The sequence below is a fragment of the Arachis stenosperma genome, chromosome 3, assembly GCF_014773155.1.
Source record: "Arachis stenosperma cultivar V10309 chromosome 3, arast.V10309.gnm1.PFL2, whole genome shotgun sequence".
In the NCBI taxonomy this organism is placed as follows: Eukaryota; Viridiplantae; Streptophyta; class Magnoliopsida; order Fabales; family Fabaceae; genus Arachis; species Arachis stenosperma.
Genome location: NC_080379.1, coordinates 73968762 through 73994150, shown reverse-complemented (window position 1 = coordinate 73994150; position 25389 = coordinate 73968762). Strand labels below are relative to the sequence as shown.

Below are 25389 nucleotides of genomic sequence, written 5' to 3'. Positions count from 1 at the left end.
GGAACTAAAAGCAGGATAAACAGATTGCATCAAAATTTAAGTATTCTGTGACAGCAATTTAATAGGCAGCAAGAAAATGTATAGCATGCAATAGGTTTCGACCATAAGAAAATAAAACAGAAAGGAACAAAATCTACCAACAAGAAAAATGAAATCCCACTACAAAACATAAACAACTTTCCACCACATTCAGATCTATTCGTCTTCCTGGCTGCGTAGCCTGGCAGTTTTGTTGGTCACAACGACATCAAGCTGGGCAGCCCTCTCAACGATTTCCTTCCTCTTCCTTGTGGAAACGTTGTGAGCAATCTCAGCACAGTATGTCCTGAATTTAAACATTTAAAAGAAAAAGCATATTCAGCAAGCAATCTTATAATGAAAAGATTTTAAATGCATTTTCATAAGTTCAGTTGAATTAATTCACCTGTTATGCATCATGAGAAGTTCAAGGTCCTTCACATTGTGCACAACAAATTTCTTGAAACCATTTGGGAGAAAGTGGCGAGTTTTCTTGTCTGATCCATAACCAATATTTGGCATCAAAGTGCATCCCTTGAACTTCCTCCTGACACGAGAATCAATACCCTTGGGTCTGCGCCAGTTTTCCTGTTGGAAAAAAACAAAAGCAGAAGATTGTTAAAATAGAACAGACGGAAGCAATCCAACAATTTTTTACGCACAAAACGGTTAAGCATCCTAAACAGATAATCAGATGAATGGAGTTCTAAGTAATGATCATGTATAAATCATCTAATTTTGGCAGATAACAGAGTCCATTTTCAAAATTTAATCTTTACATGCTCATAAAGAAATGCTTTAGAAATCTTGAGTCATGACATAGAGATAGAGAAACAAGTAACAATCATTCTCTATTGTGAAAGGTAATATACACAGTCTACCAATCTGCAAATCGCAGCCTATTGGTTATTTTGTTTAATAATCACAGACTAATTAGAAGATAACAATTTTGGTAGCGCATTGAGAGTATGAAATCAGACAACGTTTACACTGAGAGGTGCTTTGAGAGTATGAAATCAGACACATTTGAAATGCTGTGGTAGCGCATTGGTCACAAGAAAAACATAATAAAACATGCCGTAAGATCAAATGGTAGTGTACGTTGGTAATCAATTTATCATCACTCTATTGCATAATTGATGGATAAAAATCATCATGTCTCATTAGGTAATATTAGAAAACGTTTACACTATGGGGAAACTTTTCTCTTTTAAAATATATGATGTTAACATTAGAAACATGAAGTTTCTAACAGTTAATTGAAAGATACAAAGTAGGGATGTCAACGTTCATCATGTCCAGATAAAATAAATGATAAATATCACAAATGAACAGCTCCACTCAACACAATACAAATTATGCTTTATCATTGGGATCAGATAGTCGATCAATCACCATGAATTATATTAAAGAGTAAGACCTGGTTTTAAAACTTATCCTCATATCCCATTTAACCAGAAATAAAAAAAAATCAACATAAAATTAAAATAGCAAAAAACAAATCTACGGCAAAAGAGAACACAAAATTAGACAAAATCAAGCTAATACAAATGTCTAAGGTAAGACTGGGGCAACAAGAAAACAAACATCACATCATCTATACATTCAATATTACCTTCAATTGGACACCACACTACGAAATACATCTAATTTAAATAAACATTAAAAAATGACAGTTTTGAACAAAAAAATAAAGTGTACAAGCAGAATCAGCATCAAACATTGAGCGAAAGATGTTACAGAAATCAGAAAAGGGAATCGGGTGAATGGGTGAATACATACCTTGACGGAGATCTTGCGGTCGCTCTGAGGGCGTTTGAACTTCTTGACGCGCTTCTTCACGATCTTCTTGGATAGCAACGGCACCGCCATTTTTTTTTTTCCTTTTGCTCTCACTCCCCTGCCAAAAATAGGGTTTCCCAGAGATAAGCGTAGCAGCCAGACACTACTTATATAGAAAACGCACTTTAGGGTTTTTGCTGAGAAAATGGGTTAGTTGATAGTTGTTAGACCCGACCCTGTTTATTTATTTATTTTTTATTAAGGACCCTTTTTTATATTTTTGAAAATATGGGTTAGAATTGGATGGGCCACAAAATAAGAGTTTATTGATTGAAATCCCAATTGGTGTTGTAAGAATTCTAGCCGTTTGCGGGTGGTGCCGTGAATATTTCTGCCTTTAAAGGCCGAGTCCAGAAAACAAAAGATGAAAAAGAAGAATAATTTGAAGGTAAGAAGACCCAAAGAGACAAACGTGATGGTAATTGAATTTGGAGAACAGCACTTTAGCACTTTTTCTTTTTAAGTTATTAAGCTCGTCTCTAGATCTCAACTAAAAATACTGAAAACTGTCAAGCTTTAAGATAGAATCTTAATAAATAATATAAAAAATATTCTATAAATATAAAATATTAGATACTAAAGTAATTATTATGTATTTGTATATTTTTATATGTTATTTTTATATTTTTTAACAAAAAAATTAATTACAAAAATAATCAAATATAAGTATATAACACAGTAAAATAATCAAACATCTCAACAAAATAATCAATTTTTTTTATAAATACCAAATAAGTATTTCTATAGTGACGTGTACCCCACTATACTCGGAAACAACATCATAACTGAAAACCGACCTTAATACCCGGAAACAAACAGAACAAGATCACTGACTAAACCAATCACGGATCAGCACTATCTCCCAGCTATTATCCATAACAACAGAATCCACTACCCAAACTGGATCATTATTCTACACAAGTCAAAGATGCTAACAACAGCACCCACCAAACATATCGGAACAAACACATTACTCGCCTATAAAACCAAGTCCAAAACAACCCATGAAGGCCAGGTCACATAACTCTCTCCAGTTTATTACTTTTATTTCTCATAACTCACATACTTACTTGAGCGTCGGAGTCCCTTTTGCAGGTGCTCCCGCCGCCGTGCTCCAGAGTGCGGAGGTTTATTTGCAACGGTCCCCGAACGACGTATAGCTCGACTTAGGAATCGAGCGATTGTTCGGAAAGCCACTTACCTCGACTCACCCAGGACGGAACATTTGGCGCCCACCGTGGGGCCCGAAGAGTTACTCTAACCCCACTATTTTCTTCAATATTTGCATTTTGTGTTTCTCTTTGACGCAGGGTTCCTCAACCTTCCAGCATGGCCGATAACGGAGTCAACCAACTCACTCAAGCCGACCTTTTAGCCCAGATGGCCAAGCTACAAGCTGAAGTCAGAAGACTTGCCGAACTATCCACTCAAAACAGCACCAATAAACATGATGAGAATGGTTCCAAAGGCTCAGTCAAAGGCAGCGGAGACATGTTAAGCGTTAACCCGCCAAAGGAGAAGCTGACCTTAGACAACCCCTTCTCCGAAGAAATCACCAATTACCAGATGCCAAAGAATTTCACACTGCCTTCCTCTCTTGAGCCATATAAGGGGATTGGTGACCCCCGGGCACACATTAAGAAATTTCAGTCCATGATGTTTTTTAACGGCTCTAATAATGAGCATGTGCTTTGCAGAGCTTTCCCTACTTACCTTGACAGCGCTGCATTACTTTGGTTCTCAAAATTACCTGCAGGGTCAATCTCCTCGTCCGAGGAGCTGGCGAAGTCCTTCATCGACTATTTCGCAGCAGCACAGATATACATACACGGATTAGATTACCTCAGCACCATTCGCCAATGTCCACAAGAAAGCTTGAAAGACTACATGACCAGATTTGCTGAAGCAACCATAGAAATACCAGATTTGGACCCTGCCGTCCACCTACATGCCCTTAAGGTCAGCCTCCGACCTGGAAAGTTCAGGGAAACGATTGTGGTCACTAAGCCGAAGACGTTAGAAGAATTCCGGGAAAGGGCGGTCGGACAGATGGAGATTGAAGAGCTCCGTGAAGCCGAAAGAACAGAAAGAAAGCAACCTAGGAGGGAGGAAGATAGAACCACAAGGTCGGCGAATAACAAAGACTCCAGGAAGCCATTCAAGCTCACCCCAAAATTTGACAATTACACCAGGTTCAACACAAAATGGGAAAAGATAATTAAAGAGATACTTAACGCTAAAATCATAAAACCTCCAGCAAAAGCAGGGAGCTATCAAGACCAGCGATTTTTAGATAAAAGAAAACACTGTGCCTTCCATCAGAAGTACGGACATACAACTGACGAATGCGTGATAGCAAAAGATCTGTTAGAGAGATTAGCTCGGCAAGGCCTCCTGGACAAATATCTCGAAGGAAGGAAGCACAAAGAAAATGGCAGAGACCGAGAATAACGTCAATAAACTTCGGGCAACAAGGAAGACAACAAATGGTCAAACAATACCCAATCAAAAGGGATCATAAACTGCATATCCGGAGGATTTGCCGGGGGAGGCGAAACAACCTCGACACGAAAACAAAGCTACCACGCAATGCTGGCAATCGAAGGAACAGTACAACAAAGAAACGAATATGAGTCCGACCTCGAAATCACTTTCAGCCAGACATATATATGCTCGGTCGCACCAAACTTAGACGATCCAGTGGTAATTTCCATCCAAACCGGCGAGCTATTGGTAAGAAAAGTCCTTTTGGACCCAGGTAGTAGTACATATGTTCTATTTTACTCTACCTTTCTAAAAATGAAAATATCTGAAAAACTCATGCAACCCTCATCCGGAGAACTAGTCGGATTCTCTGGAGAAAGGGTTCCGATTAAAGGTTACATATGGCTAAAAACGACGATAGGAGAAGCCCCATTGTCACAAACCATCGATGTACAATACCTTATAGTTGACTGCCCCAGTCCTTACAACATTATTCTCGGAAGACCTACTCTGAACATGTTCAGGGCAGTGGTATCCACTTTTCACCTATGTGTTAAGTTTCAAGCACAAGACGGCAAGATAGTGACACTCCACTCAGACCGCCAACAAGCTCGGCAATTTTACAACGCAAGTCTAAAAAGGTCAGACACAAGATAGAGATATCAACAAGAAGTCAAAGTAATTCATAGCACAAACGAGGTACTGTCCGTAGCCGAGCTTGACCCTCGAGGGGACACCCAAGAAAGACCTCAACCAGCAGATGAGCTCCAGAAAGTTCCGCTGACATCAACACCGGAACAGGTCACATATATCGGCCAAGCACTCCAAGGACAAGAGAGGTTAGAACTCATAAAGGTACTACAAGCCAACGCCGATTTATTCGCCTGAACCCTAGCAGACATGCCAGGCATAGACCCGAACATCATTTGCCACAAACTCACCACCGATAGAACAGTCCGACCTATAGCTCAAAAGAAACAAAACCTCGGAGCAGAAAAATCCAAGGCGGGCCTAGAAGAAACCAGAAAGCTCCTCAGCGCAAACTTCATCAAAGAAATCCACTTCACCATATGGCTATCAAATGTGGTAATGATAAGGAAGAATTCAGGTAAATGGCGCATGTGCATCGATTTTACAGATCTGAATAAGGCATGTCCTAAGGATGCCTACCCTTTACCATGCATCGACAAGCTTGTAGATAATGCATCAGGTTTCGGGAGCCAAAGCTTCATGGATGCATACTTTGGGTAAAACCAGATCCTCATGCATCCAGAAGATCAAAGCAAAACAACTTTTATAACTGAACATGGAAATTTTTGTTACAAAGTAATGCCATTTCGTCTAAAGAATGCAGGTGCAACATACCAGTAGCTAATGGACAAGGTCTTCCACAATCAGATAGGTCAGAATATGGAAATCTATGTGGATGATATGGTCGCCAAGACCACACCAGGACAATCCCACTGTGAAGACCTCAGAGAAGTATTCGGACAAATCCGAGCATACAACATGAGACTTAATCCGGAGAAATGTGCCTTTGGCGTGCAGAGAAGACCTCAGAGAAGTATCCGGACAAATTCCTTAGATTCATGCTGACCTCACTAGGAATCGAAATAAACCCCAAAAAATGTGACGCAATACTTAAGATGGTGAGCCCGAAAACAATAAAAGAAGTACAACAGTTAGCAGGGAGAGTAGCTGCTCTATCACGGTTCTTACCAGCAGTATCAAGCCAATCATATCATTTCTTCCAGACGATAACAAAGAACAAGAAATTCGAGTGGACAACAGAATGCGAGATAACATTCACCGAGCTCAAGGCCATTTTATCATCACCACCAGTGTTACAAAGACCAGAAGTTGGTAAACCTTTATACTTGTATTTATCTTCTTCCAATTATTCTATAAGCTCGGCTCTCGTTATTGAGACAGGAAAAATACAAAAGCCAGTATATTTCGTCAGTAAAGTCATGCAACCAACAGAACAAAGATATCCGAGAATAGAACAGTTAGCCTTAACACTGGTGACAACAGCGAGAAGACTCAGGCACTACTTTCAAAGCCACCTAATAATTGTAAGGACGAACCAACCATTAAGGCAGATACTGACAAAACTAGAACTGGCCGGATGGCTGACCAAATGGTCTGTCGAGCTCTCTGAGTTCGATATTCAGTTCCAATCAAGGCCAACCCTGAAAGCACAAATCCTCGCAGATTTCATTTCTGAGCTAACACCTGAGGAGCACCACCACAATGAGGCCTGGGAATTACATGTTGATGGGGCATCGAGCCAAGTAGGAAGCGGGGCCGAGATAGTCCTAAAAGAAGGAGACAAAGTGATAGCTGAGCAATCCTTCCAATTCCACTTCTTGGCAAGCAATAATCAGGCCGAGTACGAGGCACTCATAGCAGGACTCAAGCTCACCCTCAACCTCCAAGTACATAGCCTGACAGCGCATTGTGATTCTCTCTTGGTGGTTCAACAAATCTGAGGAGAATTTCAGGTAAAAGATCCTTTGCTGGAGCGGTATTGGCTCATAGCAAAGGATCTCATTTCAAAATTCAGTTCATTCATTATATTGCATGTGCATAGAGAGAAGAACGTTAGAGCAGACATATTATCTAAACTTGCTGCCACTAGGGCAGACACATAAACATCGACATTGTCACAACTCGCACTTAAGAAACCTAGCGTTGAACTATTATTTATAACAAGCATTAACACCTCCACGATTGGAGAAAACTTTTTCTTGAATACATTAGTGCAGGCACCATACCCAGAGATGAGCTTAACCCCCAACACTTCAGACGAAAAGCAAGTCTCTATACAAGCATAGCAGGGGAACTATACAGGCAAGGTTTCTCACAACCATTGCTAAAATGCCTAGACAAAGATGAAGCAAAAGAGGTAATGGACGAAATTCACCAGGGTGTATTGATAAACCCCATTTGTAGGGTTTATCTTGTGTTGATTTTAGGGGATTTTAATACCTTTTATACACATTTATTCAATGAATTAGCATGGTTTTGTGGTTGTCTCCTTATTTGAGCTTAAGTGTAAAAACTTGCATTCTAGACCTTAAATTAGTTAATTTCAATTAACCTTTGATTCCACTAGATGCCTTGATGTGTTTGTTAGTGATTTCAGATTGAAAAGGCTAGGAATAGACCAAAGGAGTGAAGAGGAAAGCATGCAAAGTGGAGAAATCATGAAAAGCCAAAGAGTTGAACTCGCCCATGGACGCGCACGCGCACCAGGCGGCTACGTGCACCTTGCGAAATGGCCCATGGACACGTACGTGTGCTGTGCGTGTACGCGTTGATGCTGATACTTGATTTTTAAGTGAATTCACAACCAACAAATTCTGAGGAGTTGTGGGGCCCAATCCCAACCAACTTTGGCGCCAAAAATGCTATTTAAAGCCAAGGATTGAAGAACAAAGGGGGATTCCATCATTCACACTCATTAGGATTAGTTTAGTGTTAGTTCTAGAGAGAGAAGCTCTCACTTCTCTCTAGAATTAAGATCAGGATTAAGTTTAGTTCTTAGATCTAGGTTTTCATTCACTCTTTCTTCTACTTCTACCTTTCAATTCCTTGTTGTTACATTCATTCTTATTCTATTCTTTTGTTGTAACTTCCTTTATGTTGTTCTCATACTTTGTTGTAGATATGTGATGAGCGGATAATTTATACGCTTTTTTGAATTATTTTTAGGTAGTTTTTAGTATGATATAGTTACTTTTAGGGATGTTTTCATTAGTTTTATGCTAAATTCACATTTTTGGACTTTACTATGAGTTTGTGTGTTTTTCTGTGATTTCAGGTATTTTCTGACTGAAATTGAGGGACCTGAGCAAAACTCTGATAGGAGGCTGACAAAGGACTGCTGATGTTGTTGGAATCTGACCTCCCTGTACTTGAAATGGATTTTTTGGAGCTACAGAACTCCAAAAGGTGCGCTCTCAATGGCGTTGGAATGTAGACATCCAGAGCTTTCCAGAAATATATAATAGTTCATACTTTGTTTGAGATTTGATGACATAAACTGGCGCTCAATGCTAGTTCCATGCTGCATTCTGGAGTCAAACGCCAGAAACACGTTACGAACCAGAGTTGAACGCCCAAAACACGTTACAACTTGGTGTTCAACTCCAAGAAAAGCCTCAGCTCGTGGATAGATCAAGCTCAGCCCAAGCACACACCAAGTGGGCCCCGGAAGTGGATTTATGCATCAATTACTTGCTCTTGTAAACCCTAGTAGCTAGTCTAGTATAAATAGGACTTTTTACTATCATATTAGACATCCTGGATCCTGAATTGTATTTTTGATCCTGTGATCACGTTTTGGGGGCTGGCCTCTCGGCCATGCCTGGACCTTCATCACTTATGTATTTTCAACGGTGGAGTTTCTACACACCATAGATTAAGGGTGTGGAGCTCTGCTGTACCTCAAGTTTTAATGCAATTACTACTATTTTCTATTCAATTCGATTTTTCCTGTTCTAAGATATTCGTTGCACTTCAACTTGATGAATGTGATGATCCGTGACACTCATCATCATTCTCACCTATGAACGCGCGTGACTAACAACCACTTCCGTTCTACCTTAGACCGGGCACATATCTCTTGGATTCCTTAATCAGAATCTTCGTGGTATAAGCTAGAATTGATGGCGGCATTCATGGGAATCCAGAAAGTCTAACCTTGTCTGTGGTATTCCGAGTTGGATTCTGGGATTGAATGACTGTGACGAGTTTCAAACTCGCGATTGCTGGGCGTGATGACAAACGCAAAAGAATCAAGGGATTCTATTCCAACATGATCGAGAACCGACAGATGATTAGCTGTGCTGTGACAGAGCATTTGGACCATTTTCACTGAGAGGATGGGATGTAGCCATTGACAACGGTGATGCCCTACATACAGCTTGCCATAGAAAGGAGTGATAAAAAACTGAAATTCCCACCATTGAATTACATGAGTAACTTTATCTTTATTTTCTGTTTATTTTATTATTATTCCAAAGACCAATAACCTCTTAATTTAGTTAAATCCGCCTGACTGGGATTTACAAGATGACCATAGCTTGCTTCATACCAACAATCTCTGTGGGATCGACCCTAACTCACGTAAGGTTTATTACTTGGACGACCTAGTACACTTGCTGGTCAGTTGAGCGAAGTTGTGGAAAGAAAGTGCTGAGTTAATAGATGCAAATACCAAAGTGCCATTGTTGATGATCACAATTTCGTCCACCAAGTTTTTGGCGCCGTTGCCGGGGATTGTTCGAGTATGGACAACTGACGGTTCATCTTGTTGCTCAGATTAGGTAATTTTCTTTTTATTTTCTTTTCAAAAAAGTTTTCAAAATTCTTTCAAAAAATTTTTCTTTATTTTTCGTTTTTCCAAAAAAATAATTTTCGAAAAAATAATAAAAATACAAAAAAAAATTCATAAAATCATAAAAACCAAAAATATTTTGTGTTTCTTTTTTGAGTCTTGAGTCAATTTTTAAGTTTGGTGTCAATTGCATGCTTTAAAATTTTTTTTCTTGCATTTTTTCGAAAATTCATGCATTCATAGTGTTCTTCATGATCTTCAAGTTGTTCTTGGTAAGTCTTCTTGTTTGATCTTGATATTTTCTTGTTTTGTATTTGTTGTTTTTCATATGCATTTTTGCATTCTTAGTGTCCATGCATTAAAGATTTCTAAGTTTGGTGTCTTGCATGTTTTCTTTGCATCAAAATTTTTTTTAAAAATATGTTCTTGATGTTCATCATGATCTTCAAAGGGTTCTTGGTGTTCATCTTGACATTCATAGTGTTCTTGCATGCATCTTGTGTTTTGATCCAAAATTTTCATGTTTTGGGTCATTTTGTGTTTTTCTCTCTCATCATTAAAAATTTAAAAATAAAAATATCTTTTTCTTATTTCTCTCCAAATTTTCGAAAATTTGAGTTGACTTAGTCAAAAATTTTTAAAATTAGTTATTTCTTATAAGTCAAGTCAAATTTTCAATTTTAAAAATCTTATCTTTTCAAAATCTTTTTCAAAAATCACATCTTTTTCATTTTTTTATAATTTTCGAAATTTTAAAAATTTATTTTCAAAATCTTTTTCTTATCTTTTTTTTAAAAAAAAAATTGAAACTTTACTAACAATTAATGTGATTGATTCAAAAATTTGAAGTTTGTTACTTTCTTGTTAAGAAAGGTTCAATCTTTAAATTCTAGAATCTTATCTTTTAGTTTCTTGTTAGTCAAGTAATCAATTTTAATTTTGAAAATTAAATCTTTTTCAAAATATCTTTTTCTTAAAAATCTTATTTTTTTACCATATCTTTTTATCTTATCTCTTATCATATCTTTTTCAAAATTTTATCTTTTTCAAAAATTTGATTTCAAAATATCTTATCTAACTTCTTATCTTCTTATCTTTTCAAATTTGACTTTAATATCTTTTTCAACTAACTATTTGACTTTTTGTTTGTTTTTTTATCTTTTTCAAAACCACCTAACTACCTTTCCCTCTCTAATTTTCGAAAATACCTCCCTCTTTTTCAAAAATTCTTTTTAATTAATTATTTTAAATTTTAATTTTAATTTCATCTTTCCTTTTAATTTTCGAAAATCATTAATTGATTTTCAAAATTAATTTTCGAATTCTCTCTCTTCTCTTCTTCTATTTATTTATTTATTTACTAACATCTCTCTTCACCTCTCTTCATCTCCAATCACTGCCTCTATCCTTACCCTTGTGTTTGGAGTCTTCTTCACTTTGATTCCTTTCTTCTTCTACTAATAATAAGGATCCTCTTTACTGTGACATAGAGGATTCTTCTTCCTTTTCTTTTTCTCTTCTCTTTCATATGAGCAGGAACAAGGAAAAAGGCACTCTTGTTGAATTTGATCCTGAACCTGAAAGGACTCTGAAGAGGAAACTAAGAGAAGCTAAATTACAACAATTCAGAGGCAACCTTTCTGAAATTTTTGAATAAGAGAAGGAGATGGCAGCCGAACCCAATAACAATAATGCAAGGAGGATGCTTGGTGATTTCACTAAACCAACGTCCAAGTTTGTTGGAAGAAGCATCTCAATTCCTGCCATTGGAGCAAACAATTTTGAGCTGAAACCTCAACTAGTTGCTCTAATGCAACAGAACTGCAAGTTTCATGGACTTCCATCTGAAGATCCCTACCAGTTTCTAACTGAGTTCTTGTAGATCTGTGAGACTGTTAAGACAAATGGAGTAGATCCTGAAGTCTACAGGCTCATGCTTTTCCCTTTTGCTGTAAGAGACAGAGCTAGAACATGGTTGGATTCACAACCTAAAGATAGCCTGGACTCCTGGGATAAGCTGGTCACGGCCTTCTTTGGCTAAGTTCTTTCCTCCTCAAAAGCTGAGCAAGCTTAGAGTGGATGTTCAGACCTTCAAACAAAAAGATGGTGAATCCCTCTATGAAACTTGGGAAAGATACAAGCAGATGACCAAAAGATGTCCTTCTGACATGTTTTCATTATGGACCATGATAGATATATTCTATTATGGTCTGTCTGAGTTCTCTAAGATGTCACTGGACCATTCTGCAGGTGGATCCATTCACCTAAAGAAAATGTCTGCAGAAGCTCAGGAACTCATTGACATGGTTGCAAATAACCAATTCATGTACACTTCTGAGAGGAATTTCGTGAATAATGGGATGCCTCAGAGGAAGGGAGTTCTTGAAATTGATGCTCTGAATGCCATACTGGCTCAGAACAAAATGTTAACTCAGCAAGTCAACATGATTTCTCAAAGTCTGAATGGATGGCAAAATGCATCCAACAGTACTAAAGAGGCAGCTTCTGAAGAAGTTTATGATCCTGAGAACCCTGCAATAGCAGAGGTAAATTACATGGATGAACCTTATGGAAACACCTATAATTCATCATGGAGAAATCATCCAAATTTCTCATGGAAGGATCAACAAAAGCCTCAACAAGGCTTTAATAATGGTGGAAGAAATAGGTTTAGCAATAGCAAGCCTTTTTCATCATCTTCTCAGCAACAGATAGAGAATTCTGAGCAGAGCACCTCTAACTTAGTGGTGCGCAAAATTGTGAACAATACTTTTCACAACTCTCATAATCCCCGGTCATGAACTCCAAAAACTTGGTAGTTCAATTCCATGGCATTACACAACTTCGCACAACTAACCAGCAAGTGCACTAGGTCGTCCAAGTAATACCTTACGTGAGTAAGGGTCGATCCCACGGAGATTGTTAGTATGAAGCAAGCTATGGTCATCTTGCAAATCTTAGTCAGGCATACTCAAATGGATATGATGATGAACGAAAATAACATAAAAGATAAAGATAGAGATACTTATGTAATTCATTGGTAGGAACTTCAGATAAGCGCATGAAGATGCCTTCCCTTCCGTCTCTCTGCTTTCCTACTGTCTTCATCCAATCCTTCCTACTCCTTTCCATGGCAAGCTTGTGTAGGGTTTCACCGTTGTCAATGGCTACCTCCCATCCTCTCAGTGAAAGCGATTGCATATGCTCTGTCACAGCATAGCGGAATTCAGCTGTCGGTTCTCGGTCAGGCCGGAATAATATCCATCGATACTTTTGCATCTGTCACTAACGCCCCGCCTGCTAGGAGTTTGAAGCACGTCACAGTCATTCAGTCATTGAATCCTACTCAGAATACCACAGACAAGGTTAGACCTTCCGGATTCTCTTGAATGCTGCCATCAGTTCTCGCCTATACCACGAAGACTCTGATCTCACGGAATGGTTGGCTCGTTTGTCAGGCGAGCACTCGGTTGTCAGGCGATCAACCATGCATCGTGCAATCAGGAATCCAAGAGATATTCACTAGAGCCTTGGTTGCTTGTAGAACAAAAGTGGTTGTCAGTCACCTTGTTCATAAGTGAGAATGATGATGAGTGTCACGGATCATCACATTCATCAAGTTGAAGAACAAGTGATATCTTAGAACAAGAACAAGCGGAATTGAATGGAAGAACAATAGTAATTGCATTAATACTCGAGGTACAGCAGAGCTCCACACCTTAATCTATGGTGTGTAGAAACTCCACCGTTGAAAATACATAAGCATAAAGTCTAGGCATGGCCGAATGGCCAGCCTCCCAATGATCTAAGATAGCATAAAACGAAGATAGCTACGAAAAGTCCTATAATACAATATTAAAAGGTCCTACTTATAGATAACTAGTAGCCTAAGGTTTACAGAAATGAGTAAATGACATAAAAATCCACTTCCGGGCCCACTTGGTGTGTGCTTGGGCTGAGCAATGAAGCAATTTCGTGTAGAGACTCTTCTTGGAGTTAAACGCCAGCTTTTATGCCAGTTTGGGCGTTTAACTCCCATTTGGGTGCCAGTTCCAGCGTTTAACGCTGGGATTTCTTGAGGTGACTTTGAACGCCGGTTTGGGCCATCAAATCTTGGGCAAAGTATGGACTATCATATATTGCTGGAAAGCCCAGGATGTCTACTTTCCAACGCCATTGAGAGCGCGCCAATTGGGCTTCTGTAGCTCCAGAAAATCCACTTCGAGTGCAGGGAGGTCAGAATCCAACAGCATCTGCAGTCCTTTTCAGTCTCTGAATCAGATTTTTGCTCAGAACCTTCAATTTCAGCCAGAAAATACCTGAAATCACAGAAAAACACACAAACTCATAGTAAAGTCCAGAAAAGTGAATTTTAACTAAAAACTAATAAAAATATACTAAAAACTCAACTAAAACTACCAAAAACATACTAAAAACAATGCCAAAAAGTGTATAAATTATCCGCTCATCACAACACCAAACTTAAATTGTTGCTTGTCCTCAAGCAACTGAAAATCAAATAAGATAAAAAGAAGAGAATATGCAATGAATTCCAAAAACATCTATGAAGATCAGTATTAATTAGATGAGCGGGGCTTTTAGCTTTTTGCCTCTGAACAGTTTTGGCATCTCACTCTATCCTTTGAAATTCAGAATGGTTGGCTTCTTTAGGAACTCAGAATCCAGATAGTGTTATTGATTCTCCTAGTTAAGTATGATGATTCTTGAACACAGCTACTTTATGAGTCTTGGCCGTGGCCCAAAGCACTCTGTCTTCCAGTATTACCACCGGATACATACATGCCACAGACACATAATTGGGTGAACCTTTTCAGATTGTGACTCAGCTTTGCTAAAGTCCCCAATTAGAGGTGTCCAGGGTTCTTAAGCACACTCTTTTTGCCTTGGATCACAACTTTATTCTTTCTTTTTCTTTCTTTTTCTCTTCTCTTTTTTTTTCGGTTTTCTTCTTTCTCTTTTTTTTTTCGCTTGCTTTTTCTCTTTTTTTTTTTGTATTCACTACTTTTTCTTGCTTCAAGAATCATTTTTAATGATTTTTCAGATCCTCAGTAACATGTCTCCTTTTTCATCATTCTTTCAAGAGCCAACCTTCATGAACCACAAATTCAAGATACATATGCACTGTTTAAGCATACATTCAGAGAACAAGAGTATTGCCACCACATCAAAATAATTAAACTATTATAAAATTCAAAATTCATGCAATTCTTTCCTTTTTTCTCAATTAAGCACGTTTTTATTCAAGAAAGGTGATGGACTCATAGGACATTCATAACTTTAAGGTATAGACACTAAGACACTAATGATCACAAGACACAAACATGGATAAACATAAGCATAAAATTCGAAAAACAGAAGAATAAAAAACAAGGAAATTAAAGAACGGGTCCACCTTAGTGATGGCGGCTCTTTCTTCCTCTTGAAGATCCTATGGAGTGCTTGAGCTCGTCAATGTCTCTTCCTTGTCTTTGTTGCTCCTCCCTCATGATTCTTTGATCTTCTCTAATTTCATGGAGGATGATGGAGTGTTCTTGATGCTCCACCCTTAGTTGTCCCATGTTGGAACTCAATTCTCCTAGGGAGGTGTTTAGTTGCTCCCAATAGTTTTGTGGAGGAAAGTGCATCCCTTGAGGTATCTCAGGGATCTCATGATGATAGGGGTCTCTTGTGTGCTCCATCCTTTTCTTAGTGATGGGCTTGTCCTCATCAATGGGGGTGTCTCCTTCTATGTCAACTCCAACTGAATAACAGAGGTGACAAATGAGATGAGGAAAGGCTAGCCTCGCCAAGGTGGAAGACTTGTCCGCCACTTTATAGAGTTTTTGGGCTATAACCTCATGAACTTCCACTTCTTCTCCAATCATAATGCTATGAATCATGATGGCCCGGTCTAGAGTAACTTCAGACCGGTTGCTAGTGGGAATGATTGAGCGTTGGATGAACTCCAACCATCCTCTAGCCACGGGTTTGAGGTCATGCCTTCTCAATTGAACCGGCTTGCCTCTTGAATCTCTCTTCCATTGTGCGCCCTCTTCACATATGACTGTGAGGACTTGGTCCAACCTTTGATCAAAGTTGACCCTTCTTGTGTAAGGATGTTCATCTCCTTGCATCATAGGCAAGTTGAACGCTACCTTCACACTTTCCGGACTGAAATCCAAGTATTTCCCCCGAACCATAGTAAGATAATTCTTTGGATCCGGGTTCATACTTTGATCATGGTTCTTTGTGATCCATGCATTGGCATAGAACTCTTGAACCATCAAGATTCCGACTTGTTGAATGGGGTTGGTAAGTACTTCCTAACCTCTTCTTCGGATCTCATGGCGGATCTCCGGATATTCACCCTTTTTGAGTGAAAAGGGGACCTCGGGGATCACCTTCTTCAAGGCCACAACTTCATAGAAGTGGTCTTGATGCACCCTTGAGATGAATCTCTCCATCTCTCATGACTCGGAGGTGGAAGCTTTTGCCTTCCCTTTCCTCTTTCTAGAGGTTTCTCCGGCCTTGGATGCCATAAATGGTTATGGAAAACGAAAAAGCAACGCTTTTGCCACACCAAACTTAAAAGGTTTGCTCGTCCTCGAGCAAAAGAAGAAAGAAGAGAGTAGAAGAAGAAGAAATGAGGGAGAAAGGGATGGCTCTGTATTCGGCCAAAGAAGGGGAGAAGTGGTGTTTAGGTTGTGTGAAAATGAAGGAATGAAGAAGGGTATTTATAGGAGAGAGGGGAGATGGAGTTCGGCCATTATGGGTGGGTTTGGGAGGGAAAGTGGTTTGAATTTGAATAGAAGGTTAGGTGGGGTTTTATGAAGGATGGATGTGAGTGGTGAAGAGAAGGATGGGATTTGATAGGTGAGGGGTTTTTGGGGAAGAGGTATGGAGGTGATTGGTGAAGAAGAGAGAGAGTGGTTGGGTAGATGGGGGTCCTGTGGGGTCTACAGATCCTGTGGTGTCAAGGAAAAGTCATCCCTGCACCAAATGTTGCTCAAAATCACGTTTTGAGCCATTTCTGGCGTTAAACGCCGGGCTGGTGCCCATTCCTGGCGTTTAACGCCAGGTTCTTGCCCTTTTCTGGCGTTTAACGCCAGTCTGGAGCCCCTTTCTGGCGTTAAACGCCCAGAATGGTGCCAGACTGGGCGTTAAACGCCCAACAGCTAACCTCACTGGCGTTTAAACGCCAGCAACATCTTCCTCCAGGGTGTGCTGTTTTTCTTCCTGTTTTTCATTTTGTTTTTGCTTTTTTCATTGATTTTGTGACTTCTCATGATCATCAACCTACAAAAGAAATAAAATAACAAAAGGAAATAGTTAATTATAAAACATTGGGTTGCCTCCCAACAAGCGCTTCTTTAATGTCATTAGCTTGACAGAGGACTCTCATGGAGCCTCACAGATACTCAGAGTCATGTTGGAACCTCCCAACACCAAACTTAGAGTTTGAATGTGGGGGTTCAACACCAAACTTAGAGTTTGGTTGTGGCCTCCCAACACCAAACTTAGAGTTTGACTGTGGGGGCTCTGTTTGGCTCTGTTTTGAGAGAAGCTCTTCATGCTTCTTCTCCATGGTGATAGAGGGATATCCTTGAGCCTTAAATACTAAGGATTCTTCATTCACTTGAATGATAAGTTCACCTCTATCAACATCAATCACAGCCTTTGCTGTGGCTAGGAAGGGTCTGCCAAGGATGATGGTTTCATCCATGCACTTCCCAGTCTCAAGGACTATGAGATCAGTAGGGATGTAATGGTCTTCAACTTTTACCAAAACATTCTCTACAAGTCCATGAGCTTGTTTTCTTGAGTTGTCTGCCATCTCTAGTGAGATTTTTGCAGCTTGCACCTCAAAGATCCCTAGCTTCTCCATTACAGAGAGGGGCATGAGGTTTACACTTGACCCTAAGTCACACAAGGCCTTCTTGAAGGTCATGGTGCCTATGGTACAAGGTATGGAAAACTTCCCAGGATCTTGTCTCTTTTGAGGTAATTTCTGCCTAGACAAGTCATCCAGTTCTTTGGTGAGCAAAGGAGGTTCATCTTCCCAAGTCTCATTTCCAAATAACTTGTCATTTAGCTTCATGATTGCTCCAAGGTATTTAGCAACTTGCTCTTCAGTGACATACTCATCCTCTTCAGAGGAAGAATACTCATCGGAGCTCATGAATGGCAGAAGTAATTCCAATGGAATCTCTATGGTCTCATTTTGAGCCTCAGATTCCCATGGTTCCTTATTGGGGAACTCAGAGGAGGTTGGTGCACGCCCATTGAGGTCATGCTCAGTGGCGTCCATCTCCTCTCTTTCCTCTCCATATTCGGCCATGGTTATGGCTTTGCATTCTCCTTTTGGATTGTCTTCTGTGTTGCTTGGGAGAGTATTAGGAGGGAGTTCAGTAATTTTCTTGCTCAGCTGACCCACTTGTCCTTCCAAATTTCTGATGGAGGACCTTGTTTCATTCATGAAACTTTGAGTGGTTTTGATTAGATCAGAGACCATTGTTGCTAAGTCAGAGGTATTCTGCTTAGAACTCTCTGTCTGTTGCTGAGAAGATGATGGAAAAGGCTTGCCATTGCTAAACCTGTTTCTTCCACCATTATTGTTATTGAAACCTTGTTGAGGTCTCTCTTGATTCTTCCATGAGAAATTTGGGTGATTTCTCCATGAAGAATTATAGGTGTTTCCATAGGGTTCTCCTAGGTAATTCACTTCTTCCATTGAAGGGTTCTCAGGATCATAAGCTTCTTCCTCAGATGAAGCATCCTTAGTACTGCTTGGTGCATTTTGCATTCCAGACAGACTTTGAGAGATCGAATTGACTTGTTGATTCAATATCTTGTTCTGAGCCAATATGGCATTCAGAGCATCAATCTCAAGAACTCCTTTCTTCTGACTTGTCCCATTGTTCACAGGATTCCTTTCAGAAGTGTAGATGAATTGGTTATTTGCAACCATCTCAATTAGTTCCTGAGCCTCTGTAGGCGTCTTCTTCAGATGAAGAGATCCTCCAGCAGAGCTATCCAAAGACATCTTGGATAGTTCAGAGAGACCATCATAGAAAATACCTATGATGCTCCATTCAGAAAGCATGTCTGAGGGACATTTTCTGATTAATTGTTTGTATCTTTCCCAAGCTTCATAGAGGGATTCTCCATCCTTCTGTCTGAAGGTTTGGACTTCCACTCTAAGCTTACTCCATTTTTGAGGTGGAAAGAACTTTGCCAAGAAGGCATTGACTAGCTTTTCCCAAGAGTCCAGGCTATCTTTAGGTTGAGTCCAACCATATTCTAGCTCTGTCTCTTACAGCAAAAGGGAATAGCATCAGTCTGTAGACCTCAGGGTCAACCCCATTAGTCTTGACTGTGTCACAGATTTGCAAGAACTCAGCTAAAAACTGATGAGGATCTTCCATTGGAAGTCCATGGAATTTGTAATTCTGTTGCATTAGAGAAACTAATTGAGGCTTAAGCTCAAAGTTGTTTGCTCCAATGGCAGGGATAGAGATGCTTCTCCCATAGAAGTTGGGAGTAGGTGCAGTAAAGTCACCCAGCACCTTCCTTGCATTGTTGGCATTGTTGTTGTTTTCGGCTGCCATGTGTTCTTCTTCTTTGAAGAATTCGGTCAGGTCCTCTAAAGAGAGTTGTGCTTTGGCTTCTCTTAGCTTTCTCTTCAAGGTTCTTTCAGGTTCAGGGTCAGCTTCAATGAGAATGCCTTTGTCTCTGCTCCTGCTCATATGAAAGAGAAGAGAACAAGAAGATGTGGAATCCTCTATGTCACAGTATAGAGATTCCTTGAGGTGTCAGAGGAAAAGAAAAATAGAAGAAAGAAGGTAGAAGAATTCGAACTTGATGAGATAAAGTTCAAATTGTGCATTAAGAAGGAGTAGTACTCCATAAATAGAAGGATGTGAGAAGGAGGGAAGAGAATTTTCGAAAATTAATTAGAAAGATGTCAAAAACATTTTAAAATTTGATTGATAATTTTCGAAAATTGAAAGTGGAAAAGAAATCCAGTGATTTTTTTTTGAAAAAGATTTTGAAATTAGAAGTTAAAAAGTTTTGATTGAAAACTGATTTTGAAAAAGATGTGATTAAAGAGATATGATTGAAAAGATTTGATTTAAAAACGATTTTAAAAGATATGTTTTGAAAACAATTTTTTTTTTTAAAAGATTTGATTTTGAAAATCAATGACTTGTCTAACAAGAAAAGATATGATCCAAACATTAAACCTTCCTCAACAGAAAAGGCAACATATTTGAGATGTTCAATCAAATCATTAATTGTTAGTAAGTATCTTTGAAAAAGGAAAGGAATTGATTTTGAAAACATTTGATTGAAAAGATATGATTTGAAAAAGATTTGATTTTGAAAAGCTTAGAAAAAATGATTTGAAAAACAAAATCTTCCCCCTTTGCCATCCTGGCGTTAAACGCCCAGAATGGCCTCCATTCTGGCGTTTAACGACCAAAATGCTACCTCTTTGGGCGTTAAACGCCCAACCAGGTACCCTGGCTGGCGTTTAAACGCTAGTCTGTCTTCTTCACTGGGCATTTTTGAATGCTCAGCTTTTTCTGTATAATTCCTCTGCAGCATGTTCTGAATCTTCAATTCTTTGTATTATTGACTTGAAAAGACACAAATTAAAAATATTTTTGGATTTTTAATAATCAAAATGCAACAAGAATGAAATAACAATGCATGCAAGACACCAAACTTAGCAGTTTGTATACTACTGACACTATATGAGACGCATAAACACTCAAGCCAAAAGAATTCAAAGATCAGAGTAAGAAATCATCAAGAATTACTTGAAGATCCTTCAGATACATGAATGAATGTATGCAATTGACACCAAACTTAAGATGAGACTAGTGTCTCAACAAGGAACATAACATATTTTTGGTTTTTATGAAAATTTTTTTGATTTTTTTGTGTTTTTCGAAAATTAAGTGGAAAAAGATATCAAAATTCTTAATGAGAATTTCAGGAATCAGTGCAATGTTAGTCTAAGACTTCGGTCCAGGAATTAGACATGGCTTCACAGCCAGCCAAGCTTTCAAAGAAAGCTTCGGTCCAAAACACTAGACATGGCCAAAGGCCAGCCAAGCCTTAGCAGATCACTGCTCCAAAAGCAAGATTGATAAAAATCAACAAGCTCTTGTGATGATAAGTTGAAACCTCGGTCCAATGAGATTAGACATGGCTTCTCAGCCAGCCAGATTTCAACAAATCATCATGAAACTCTAGAATTCATCTTCAAGAATTTCGAAAAAAAATACCTAATCTAAGCAACAAGATGAACCGTCAGTTGTCCAAACTGAACAATCCCCGGCAACGGCGCCAAAAACTTGGTGCTTGTTGCCGGATCAGAAATTTGGCACTGATGTTACCGGACAAAAAGCTTGCTCAAAACTTGAACAATTCCCGGCAACGGCGCCAAAAACTTGGTGCGCGAAATTGTGAACAATACTTTTCACAACACTCATAATCCCCGGTCATGAACTCCAAAAACTTGGTAGTTCAATTCCATGGCATTACACAACTTCGCACAACTAACCAGCAAGTGCACTGGGTCGTCCAAGTAATACCTTACGTGAGTAAGGGTCGATCCCACGGAGATTGTTAGTATGAAGCAAGCTATGGTCATCTTGCAAATCTTAGTCAGGCAGACTCAAATGGATATGATGATGAACGAAAATAACATAAAAGATAAAGATAGAGATACTTATGTAATTCATTGGTAGGAACTTCAGATAAGCGCATGAAGATGCCTTCCCTTCCGTTTCTCTGCTTTCCTACTGTCTTCATCCAATCCTTCCTACTCCTTTCCATGGCAAGCTCGTGTAGGGTTTCACCGTTGTCAATGGCTACCTCCCATCCTCTCAGTGAAAGCGATTGCATATGCTTTGTCACAGCATAGCGGAATTCAGCTGTCGGTTCTCGGTCAAGCCGGAATAATATCCATCGATACTTTTGCGTCTGTCACTAACGCCCCGCCTGCTAGGAGTTTGAAGCACGTCACAGTCATTCAGTCATTGAATCCTACTCAGAATACCACAGACAAGGTTAGACCTTCCGGATTCTCTTGAATGCTGCCATCAGTTCTCGCCTATACCACGAAGACTCTGATCTCACGGAATGGTTGGCTCGTTTGTCAGGCGAGCACTCGGTTGTCAGGCGTTCAACCATGCATCGTGCAATCAGGAATCCAAGAGATATTCACTAGAGCCTTGGTTGCTTGTAGAACAAAAGTGGTTGTCAGTCACCTTGTTCATAAGTGAGAATGATGATGAGTGTCACGGATCATCACATTCATCAAGTTGAAGAACAAGTGATATCTTAGAACAAGAACAAGCGGAATTGAATGGAAGAACAATAGTAATTGCATTAATACTCGAGGTACAGCAGAGCTCCACACCTTAATCTATGGTCTGTAGAAACTCCACCGTTGAAAATACATAAGCATAAAGTCTAGGCATGGCCGAATGGCCAGCCTCCCAATGATCTAAGATAGCATAAAACGAAGATAGCTACGAAAAGTCCTATAATACAATAGTAAAAGGTCCTACTTATAGATAACTAGTAGCCTAAGGTTTACAGAAATGAGTAAATGACATAAAAATCCACTTCCGGGCCCACTTGGTGTGTGCTTGGGCTGAGCAATGAAGCAATTTCGTGTAGAGACTCTTCTTGGAGTTAAACGCCAGCTTTTATGCCAGTTTGGGCGTTTAACTCCCATTTGGGTGCCAGTTCCAGCGTTTAACGCTGGGATTTCTTGAGGTGACTTTGAATGCCGGTTTGGGCCATCAAATCTTGGGCAAAGTATGGACTATCATATATTGCTGGAAAGCCCAGGATGTCTACTTTCCAACGCTGTTGAGAGCGCGCCAATTGGGCTTCTGTAGCTCCAGAAAATCCACTTCGAGTGCAGGGAGGTCAGAATCCAACAGCATCTGCAGTCCTTTTCAGTCTCTGAATCAGATTTTTGCTCAGAACCTTCAATTTCAGCCAGAAAATACCTGAAATCACAGAAAAACGCACAAACTCATAGTAAAGTCCAGAAAAGTGAATTTTAACTAAAAACTAATAAAAATATACTAAAAACTCAACTAAAACTACCAAAAACATACTAAAAACAATGCCAAAAAGTGTATAAATTATCCGCTCATCACTTAGCAAACATAGTCTCTGATTTGTCTAAGGCCACTTTAAGTTTCATGAGTGAAACAAGGTCCTCCATTAGAAATTTGGATGCACAAGTGGGCCAGCTGAGTAAGAAAGTCACTGAAACTCCTCCTAGCACTCTCCCAAGCAATACTGAAGAGAATCCAAAAAGAGAGTGCAAGGCCATTGACATAGTCAACATGGCCGAACCTAGAGAGGAAGGAGAGGACGTGAATCCCAAGGATGAAGACCCCATGGGGCGTCTCTCAAGCAAGAAGGAGTTCCCTATTGAGGACCTAAAGGAATCTGAGGCTCATATAGAGACCATAGAGATTCCATTAAACCTCCTTCTGCCATTCATGAGCTCTGAGAACTATTCTTCCTCTGAAGAGGATGAAGATGTAACTGAAGAACAAGTTTCTCAATATCTAGGAGCCATCATGAAGCTAAATGCCAAGTTATTTGGTAATGAGAGGAAGCATGAACAGCTTCTCTCAATACAGAGTCAAACAAAGCCCCCACAATCAAACTCTAAGTTTGGTGATGGGAGGCCACAACCAAACTCTAAGTTGGTGTTGAACCCCCATATTCAAACTCTAAGTTTGGTGTTGGGAGGTCCCAACAATGCTCTGAACATCTGTGAAGCTCCATGGGAGCTCACTGTCAAGCTATTGACATTAAAGGAGCACTTATTGGGAGGCAACCCAATTTTTATTTATCTAATTTTACTTTTATTTTATTGTTCTTTTGTGTTTTATTAGGTTCATGATCATGTGGAGTCACAAAAAAAATACAAAAATTAAAAACAGAATCAAAAACAGCAGAAGAAAAAGCACACCCTAGAGGAGAAGCTTACTGGCGTTTAAACGCCAGTAAGGAGCATCTGGCTGGCGTTCAACGCCAGAACAGAGCATGGATCTGGCGTTGAACGCCAGAAATATGCACCAATCTGGCGTTTAAACGCCAGGATTGCACACTGAGGAAAGCTGGTGTTCAACGCCATAAACATGCTGCAGATGGGTGCTGAACGCCTAGAACAGGCACAAGATGGACGCTGAATGCCCAAAACAAGCATCAATCCGGCGTTCAAATGCCAGAATTGCATGCTAAGGCGTTTTACACGCCTAATTGGTGTAGGGATGTAAATCCTTGACACCTCAGGATCTGTGGACCTCACAGGATCCCCCTACCTACCTCACCCTCTCTCTCTCCATTCACGGCCATCCCTTCTGTTTTCCATTCACCACTCACATCTATCCACTCTTCCCCATTCTCTCTTCTTTTGCTCGAGGGCGAGCAACATTCTATGTTTGGTGTGGTAAAAGCATAACTTTTTTTGTTTTTCCACAACCATTGATGGCACCTAAGGCCAGAGAAACCTCAAAAAAAAAAGAGAAAAAAAGGGAAGACAAAAGCTTCCATCTCAAGGGTCCATAGCTCAGTAATAGAGCATTTGACTACAAATCAAGAGAGCCCACTCATGGACCTCATCAAGAAATTCCTGAGATACCTAAGGGGATACATGTTCCTCCACACAATTATTGGGAGCAACTAAGGATAGGAGCACCAAAATCACTAGGGATCAAGCAACAGAGGCAAGGAAGAGACATAAAGGAGCTCAAAGAAGCACCATTGGTTCTTCAAGAAGAAAGCACCACCATCACTAAGGTGGACTTATTCCTTGTTCTTATTTCTCTGTTTTTCGATTTTTATGCTTCATGTTTATCTATGTTTTGTGTCTCTACTCCATGATCATTAGTGTTTAGTAACTATGTCTTAAGGTTATGAATAATTCCATGAATCCTTCACCTCTCTTAAATGAAAAATGTTTCTAATTCAAAAGAACAAGAAGTACATGAATTTTGAAATTGTCCTTGAAATTAGTTTAATTATATTGATGTGGTGACAATACTTTTTGTTTTCTGAATGAATGCTTGAATAGTGCATATTTTTGATCTTGTTGTTTATGAATGTTAAAATTGTTGGCTCTTGAAAGAATGATGAACAAAGAGAAATGTTATTGATGATCTGAAAAATCATGAAATTGATTCTTGAAGCAAGAAAAAGCAGTGAAAAAAACAAAAGCTTGCGAAAAAAAATAATTTTTGGCAAAAAAAATAAAAGAAAAAGAAAAAGCAAGCAGAAAAAGCCAATAGCCCTTAAAACCAAAAGGCAAGGGTAAAAAGGATCCAAGGCTTTGAGCATCAATAGATAGGAGGGCCCAAGAAAATAAAATCCAGGCCTAAGCGGCTAAATCAAGCTGTCCCTAACCATGTGCTTGTGTCATGAAGGTCCAAGTGAAAAGCTTGAGACTGAGTGGTTAAAGTCGTGATCCAAAGCAAAAGAGTGTGCTTAAGAGCTCTGGACACCTCTAACTGGGGACTCTAGCAAAGCTGAGTCATAATCTGAAAAGGTTCACCCAGTCATGTGTCTGTGGCATTTATATATCCGGTGGTAATACTGGAAAACAAAGTGCTTACGGCCACGGCCAAGACTCATAAAAGTAGCTGTGTTCAAGAACC

The 25389-nt window shown here is 39.5% G+C and overlaps 2 protein-coding genes and 1 non-coding gene across 3 annotated transcripts; 2 read left to right on the top strand and 1 right to left on the bottom strand.

Annotated features, from left to right (window-relative positions):
• On the bottom strand, nucleotides 1-2050 carry LOC130970865 (60S ribosomal protein L32-1-like). Its single transcript, XM_057897068.1, has 3 exons — nucleotides 1801-2050; nucleotides 425-606; nucleotides 1-325 (listed from the first exon to the last, which is right to left on the bottom strand). Exons 1-3 carry the CDS (start codon nucleotides 1888-1890, stop codon nucleotides 196-198), a joined length of 402 nt encoding a protein of 133 aa, XP_057753051.1. The 5' UTR covers nucleotides 1891-2050; the 3' UTR covers nucleotides 1-195.
• Nucleotides 2051-3189: 1139 nt separating this feature from the next.
• Nucleotides 3190-4311, top strand: LOC130966260 (uncharacterized). The gene has a single exon (XM_057891048.1). It carries the CDS (start codon nucleotides 3190-3192, stop codon nucleotides 4309-4311), a length of 1122 nt encoding a protein of 373 aa, XP_057747031.1.
• A 14474-nt stretch (nucleotides 4312-18785) lies between these two features.
• On the top strand, nucleotides 18786-18893 carry LOC130971337 (small nucleolar RNA R71). Its single transcript, XR_009082561.1, has one exon. It is a non-coding gene; the product is annotated as a small nucleolar RNA R71 (small nucleolar RNA).
• Nucleotides 18894-25389: the final 6496 nt, after the last annotated feature.